Source organism: Engraulis encrasicolus, chromosome 9 (assembly GCF_034702125.1).
Source record: "Engraulis encrasicolus isolate BLACKSEA-1 chromosome 9, IST_EnEncr_1.0, whole genome shotgun sequence".
Lineage (NCBI taxonomy): Eukaryota > Metazoa > Chordata > Actinopteri > Clupeiformes > Engraulidae > Engraulis > Engraulis encrasicolus.
In genome coordinates, this window is record NC_085865.1 from 1,625,727 (window position 1) to 1,632,720 (window position 6,994).

At 45.8% G+C, this 6,994-nt stretch overlaps 1 protein-coding gene across 1 annotated transcript in view; it reads right to left on the bottom strand.

The window, feature by feature from the left end:
* Window positions 1-1,117: 1,117 nt before the first annotated feature.
* The window catches only part of spata13 (spermatogenesis associated 13), a 48,141-nt gene continuing 42,264 nt past the window's right edge, over window positions 1,118-6,994 (bottom strand). Inside the window, exons 11-13 of the mRNA XM_063206372.1 lie at window positions 3,404-3,773; window positions 2,490-2,564; window positions 1,118-2,184 (exon numbers count right to left, since the gene is read on the bottom strand). Coding sequence (XP_063062442.1) covers window positions 2,015-2,184; window positions 2,490-2,564; window positions 3,404-3,773 — 615 coding nt within the window. The 3' untranslated portion in view covers window positions 1,118-2,014. The remainder of the gene's footprint in view (window positions 2,185-2,489; window positions 2,565-3,403; window positions 3,774-6,994) is intronic.

A 6,994-nucleotide genomic window follows, 5' to 3' on the forward strand; every position in this document is an offset into this window, starting at 1 on the left:
ACGCACACGCACACGCACAGGCGCGCGCACACACACACACACACACACACACACACACACACACACACACACACACACACACACACACACACACACACACACACACACAGAGTTAGGAAAGACGGAAAGTCTCCTTTTTGTTGCAAAACAGGCACTTAAAACATCTTGTGAATTTCACACAATATTCCCAACATTCAGTCCACGAGGGGCCAAACTGCAGTGGGTGTTTTTCACATCAGTAGGACGTGTCATGTGTCTTCCTATGAACAGTGTCTTCATATCTTTGTTCTGTGTCATTAAAAGCTGCTGGCGCGTAACTCATGTACGCTTCCTAGCCAAGGGCAAGGGGCCATTACTAATAGTTCGTGGGTCAAAGACGTCCAAAATGAAATTGTCCTTCAGTGTAACGGATACCTTCTGCTGACTGTAACTGTAAAAAAACGTGATTTTTAAATTGTTTCAAGTGAATGGATGACAGCCGAGGCTTTCATGAATTCACTGGAAAAAATGAATAAATAAAAAGAGTCATGTTTTTTACAGTTACTGTCAGCAGAAGGTATCCGTTACACTGAAGGACAATTTCATCTTTGATTTCGTATTTGACCCTCCTGTTACTGGGCATGTCCCCTGAGGCTCGTCTCCTCTGAACAACACTCCTCTCTGCTCGTCTCCTCTGAACAACACTCCTCTCTGCTCGTCTCCTCTGTAGAACACTCCTCTCTGCTCGTCTCCTCTGTAGAACACTCCTCTCTGCTCTGCTCGTCTCCTCTGAAGAACACTCCTCTCTGCTCGTCTCCTCTGAACAACACTCCTCTCTGCTCGTCTCCTCTGAAGAACACTCCTCTCTGCTCGTCTCCTCTGAACAACACTCCTCTCTGCTCGTCTCCTCTGAACAACACTCCTCTCTGCTCGTCTCCTCTGAACAACACTCCTCTCTGCTCGTCTCCTCTGAACAACACTCCTCTCTGCTCGTCTCCTCTGAACAACACTCCTCTCTGCTCCTCTGTAGAACACTCCTCTCCTCTCTGCTCGTCTCCTCTGAACAACACTCCTCTCTGCCCTGCTCGTCTCCTCTGTAGAACACTCCTCTCTGCTCCTCTGAACAACACTCCTCTCTGCTCTGCTCGTCTCCTCTGAAGAACACTCCTCTCTGCTCGTCTCCTCTGAACAACACTCCTCTCTGCTCGTCTCCTCTGAAGAACACTCCTCTCTGCTCCTCTGTAGAACACTCCTCTCTGCTCGTCTCCTCTGAACAACACTCCTCTCTGCTCGTCTCCTCTGAACAACACTCCTCTCTGCTCGTCTCCTCTGTAGAACACTCCTCTCTGCTCGTCTCCTCTGAACAACACTCCTCTCTGCTCCTCTGTAGAACACTCCTCTCTGCTCGTCTCCTCTGAACAACACTCCTCTCTGCTCGTCTCCTCTGTAGAACACTCCTCTCTGCTCCTCTGAACAACACTCCTCTCTGCTCTGCTCGTCTCCTCTGTACTTTCTGAAGAGCACTTTAAGTCACTGAAGATTGCGCGCCTCCTTTCCCCCCAAAAAAAGGGGTGTGGTCGTTGAGGGAAACCGACACCCCAAAGTCATATCCCTCCGTGGGACGGCTCGAAAAGGCAACACGTGGGATTCCAAAGAGGTCTCTACTTTGACTCCTGGTTGTTTCTTTTTTTTAAGACAGAGGGGTCAGTATGAAAAAAAAAACTCCCGTACACTGACCATTTTGCTGTTTTCTTCTACACAACGTTTCGGTCGTAGACCTTTGTAGTGTTTTAAAGAAAACATCGAAATGGTCAGTGTGCGGGAGTTTTTCCAAATTGTCTGCCGAGTGACCCATGGGCCTTCTCAGAAGCGCCTGCCAGCCGAGGTGTGCAGACAAAATACAAGTTTGACGGAGGGAGGGCTGCAACTTGGGCCGTTTCCTCTTTTCTCCTTCTTGTAGAGGCGGCCGCCATTGAGGGACACTGAAGAGGGCGTGGCTTCCTCTCTACTTCCTGAAGAGGGCGTGGTTTCCTCTCTACTTCCTGAAGAGGGCGTGGCGTGTGAAGGCCCATAGCTGTGATGACTTCCTCTTGGGCTCGACGAGGGCGAACACCTGCTGCTGGGGGACGCTGGTCGGCACGGTGACGTGGCGCTGGTGGATGGGGTGGAGGGGCGGGGCCACGGGGAGGCCAGAGTAGCCCATACCTAAAAACACACACACACAAACACACACACACACACATTAGTATGGCTGCCAAGACTGTCATGACTGACCGTATGTTTGTACATGCTAATGCATCATTGCTTGTATTTTTTTCTTCTTCTTTTACTGTCTATTTTTAATGTACATGTTGTATGACCTCCTATTGGGCCTAGAGGCTGTAATACAGTTTCTATACATTACACACCAATACAAACATCATTTATTCTAAGAGGATGAAAAAAACAAATGATGAATACAAGCGAGACATTCCACCTTTCTACAAAAGCATCTCTGGCTCTCTGCTTACTTTTGATTTTGCCTTGCTTTGCTTTCAGTGCGTTGATGATCGCTTGTGCTCGCTGCTCTTGACTGATCTCCATCCCTGCAAAAAAAAAAAAAAACATACAATGATTAAGAATAATCCAGATACATATGGATATAGTTACTGTACATATTGAAAAGAAATAACATGGCCCAGTAAAGATGTGCATAATGGTAGTGCTGTTGTGGTTAGTGTTTCTTTATGGCGAAAAGCAAGCGATTAAGTCACAAGACAGAAAGAGTCGACTTCCAGGGTAAACTCTGTCAAAATAGTTACTGTACTGTCTGTAGGATACCATTATTATTATTATTATTATTATTATTATTATTATTATTATTTAATGTCACAATGCTATACACGTGATCAAGGTGAAGGATGGACAGAGACAATACAATTTCAGAGTTTCAGTTAACTTTGAAGTCTCTCAGTGAGTTGTCCCTCATTATCAATTCAAAGGTAGCGTCCAATCAAAGCTGATGTTCAGTATTTCTCAGCCTTGGGCTGCTTTCACTGCACTGTCTCATACCGCCACTAGGGGTCACTGCACAGCTTGACATTCTATCCAGGTGGCGTCAGGTAGGCTGACCAGGTGTCTGATATCACATGCGATAAAAAGGACAATGGTAAAGAAAAACAACAACTGTTAAACTCTGTCTCTTTATGAATGGTAATTGAGTTTTAAATAAATATGAGGCACAGGAGACAGACAACAACTAAGAGTTAGTACTCCATCTACAAGGTAATTATCTGCATATAAACTATAGACTTCTCATCTTCTCTATATTCCAGTCATCTACACTCTTCTACACCCCGCTCCTCTCATCCAGCTATCATTTATTCCTCTCCTCCTCCTCCTCCTCTCCTCTCCTCTCCTCCCCCTCTCTTCTCCTCCGACTCACCCATCTCCTCGTCCTCCTGGACGCGTCTCCTCTCCCGTGCGAAGGCCGCCATCCACTGCTGCTTGTCCTCTGCCTTGCGGCAGCAGAGCGTGAGGCTCTCCCCCGTCTCCTTGTTCCTCAGCCGAATGGCGTTCTTCAGTGCCCCCAGCTCGCCGTCTCGCCCGTCCGCCAGCTCCTGCAGCTCGGTGGCATCCATGTCCAGGCGGCCGCGGTAGTGGAGCAGGTCGCGGCGCAGCACGTCCTTCTTGCACAGCACCAGCTGGTGGTCGAAGAGGAAGAAGCTGCGCTGCTGGGTCTTGCCCTGGCGCACCACGCGCTGCAGCTCCCCCGAGTGGACCAGCTCGGAACTGCGGGCCAACACGTCCTGGCCCTGGTTGGAGAGGAGAGGAGAGGAGAGAGGAAAGAGGAGAGGAGAGGAGAGAGGAAATAGGTGAGAGGAGAGGAGAGGAGAGGAGAGGAGAGGAGAGGAGAGGAGAGGAGAGGAGTGGAGAGGAGTGGAGAGGAGAGGAGAGGGGAGGAGAGAAGAAAGAGGAGAGAGGAGAGGAGAGGAGAAGAGAAGAGAAGAGAAGAGAAGAGAAGAGAAGAGAAGAGAAGAGAAGAGAAGAGAAGAGAAGAGAGGAGAGGAGAGGCAGGGATTAATGTCATAGGGGAAGAGGAGGGTAGTGAACAAAAGGATAATCACGTAGCTCTTGTTTTTCTTTGTAACACCACAGCAGCCCTGGCCCTCGAGGCTTGAGCCACAAGTCTGTTGTCTGTTTATTTGTAGTCTAGAATCACAACCCATAGTCCACGACACTGGCTGCCCGACTTACTGCTGTAATTTGAGAGAGAGAGAGAGAGAGAGAGAGAGGAGAGAGAGAGAGAGAGAGAGAGAGAGAGAGAGAGAGAGGAGAGAGAGAGAGAGAGAGAGAGAGAGTTCACACAGAGACACAGAGAGATTCAGGGTAACCTGAATGTCTTAATGCCGTCTTGGCCAGGACTCCCTGGAAGAAGAGGTTTCTACCTCAATGGGACCTTCCTGGTTAAATAAAGGTCAAATAAAAAAAAAACCTCTCAGAACCCCAGAGTTCCATGTTGTTATACTCTCTGCAAGTAGAAAAATACACTCTGGCTAATTGTCTTACTAAATGTAGAGAATAAGCTGTAGCGCCTTGTTCTACTTTATTGGATACTTTTTAACATGCGGCCAAAGACAGCATGTGAACTTCGAAGCATTGAGTTTGAGCGTGCTGCTAATGTTTGCAACCACTGTACAGTCAACAGAGCCTGTGTGTCGTGGCCGGCTAGTGATCTGGGTGACGGGGCAGCACCTGTGTGTCGTGGCCGGCTAGTGATCTGGGTGACGGGGCAGCACCTGTGTGTCGTGGCCGGCTAGTGATCTGGGTGACGGGGCAGCACCTGCCTCAGGAGGATTATTATGATAGACATGTGTGACTATGTGATTATGCTACACATGTGTGCGTGTCAGATTATGCTACACGTGTGACTATGTGATTATGTAATTACACACATGGGTGCCTGTCAGATTATGCTACAGATGTGTGCCTGTCATATTATGCTACACATGTATGCGTGTCATATTATGCTACACATGTGTGTGTCTGAAAATAAAATAAAGGTCCGCAACACTGTTAAATGCCCCCAAATATTTAATGGCACGACGTTTCGGACTAACCGTCCTTCATCAGACGGTTAGTCCGAAACGTTGTGCCATTAAATATTTGGGGGCATTTAACAGTGTTGCGGACCTTTATTTTCTTTTCAGTTATCTTACGTTTGGTCCAGCACCTGTGCCACTGATGTGCGCGCATTCATTGACTTTCTGGTTTCACACACGTGTGTGTGTGTGTGTCAGATTATGCTACACATGTATGCGTATCAGATTATGCTACACATGTGTGCGTGTCAGATGCAGATGCTATAAATGTGTACGTGTCAGATTATGCTACACATGTACAGTATGCGTGTCAGATTATGCTATATGTGTGTACGACGTGTCAGATTATGCTACACATGTGTGCATATCAGATTAGAGACAATTTAACAATATAACAGTATTTAACAGTGACTCCGTCAAACAGTCTGGCAAAAGCTAAGAGAAATCTGTCACCATGGAGGTTGGGAGATGGTCTGACCTTACACTGCCATTTAAAGTTCTGCGTCAACAATCTCAACTGCTTGCTGATTGGCAGAGCCGTGAGCGAACAGAGCTGGGAGGCTTTCGCCAGACTATGTGCGGAGCCAAAATCTTTAAATGGAAGTACATAGGATGGCTACAATTACAGGACCTCACAGCAGATTGGTGCACTTGGCACCTGCACTAAGGAAAAAAGTCTGAACAATACATGAAAAGTTTATTTGCAAAACAGTGTATCCACCGTTGTTGACTTTGCATTGTATTATTGTAAATGACTGTCCAGAGGTCCCATCACCTCTGTGTGAATTCTTGCCATGCAAATATATATCTTTTTTTTACCTACATAAAATGCATTTTGCAATGCAATGCAATGGAATGCCAAATACAAAAATGTCAATTTCCTAACATTCTACAAAATGGAGACACACCGTTTTGCAAATAAACTCTTCATATACAGTATGCAATTTACGTTTATGTAGTAAAATGTGTGTGTGCACTTCTAAAGTATATCTTCCTCAAAACCACTCAGTGCTTGTACAAATATACCCTTTCTTTCACCGCACAGACATTGGACATTTAGTTGCAGTGTTTTCTTGTCTACAAATTAGATTTTTAATAGCTAATCATTTGAATTTGTTCACACTCACTCAAACATTCCATGTCAAACCAATTCAGCCTCAGCCCAGTAGGCGTTCACCATCTCTGTGGAGCTCGATTCTGATATGCCCAAGGTGCCCAATTATTCCACCATTCCTTCCATCTACTCAAGACCGAACTACAGTTGGCAAAGACAGATGATTAAAACCTACTCACTTCACTGCAGCACTCTACTGGATTGAAATGTTAAAAGAGGTTATGTAAGGAAGGATATTCATTTTAATTCACTAATTGGTTCCTTTCATTCATTTTGTAAATCCTCTAGCAGGATCAGTTCTCACAGCCACAGCACATGCAGAATAAAAAGGCACGTATCGCCTTGGGTAGTGTCAGTGTGTGTGTGAGTGTGTGTGTGAGTGTGTGTGTTTCTCTTGCAGGGTACACTCTTACAGTCTATCCTGTTCAACAGGCACAGCACATGCATTCCCCTGCCATGAAGAATATAAATGCATAGTAAAGAGGTTCCCCTGCCATGAAGAATATAAATGCATAGTTTTTTGAAACATTCTTGTGTATTGTATACACTTCTAAAAAAAACGATCTTTTTAAATTATTTGTTACCTTAACTTTTACATAACAACATAACTTAACCCTCTCACTTGTTCACTTAAAATTGAATTTGACTTCTGATTTTACTTCTATGCTTCTCACGGCCGGCAGTTTCATGATAGGAAGCAGCTGATTCATCCTAAGCGCAAAACTCGCAGAAAGCGGTATCAAAATAAAAGTCCAATTCTTTCTCAATGTGTCATTCACCAAAATAGTCATACTGCACTGACCTAATGGTCCCATTGCCT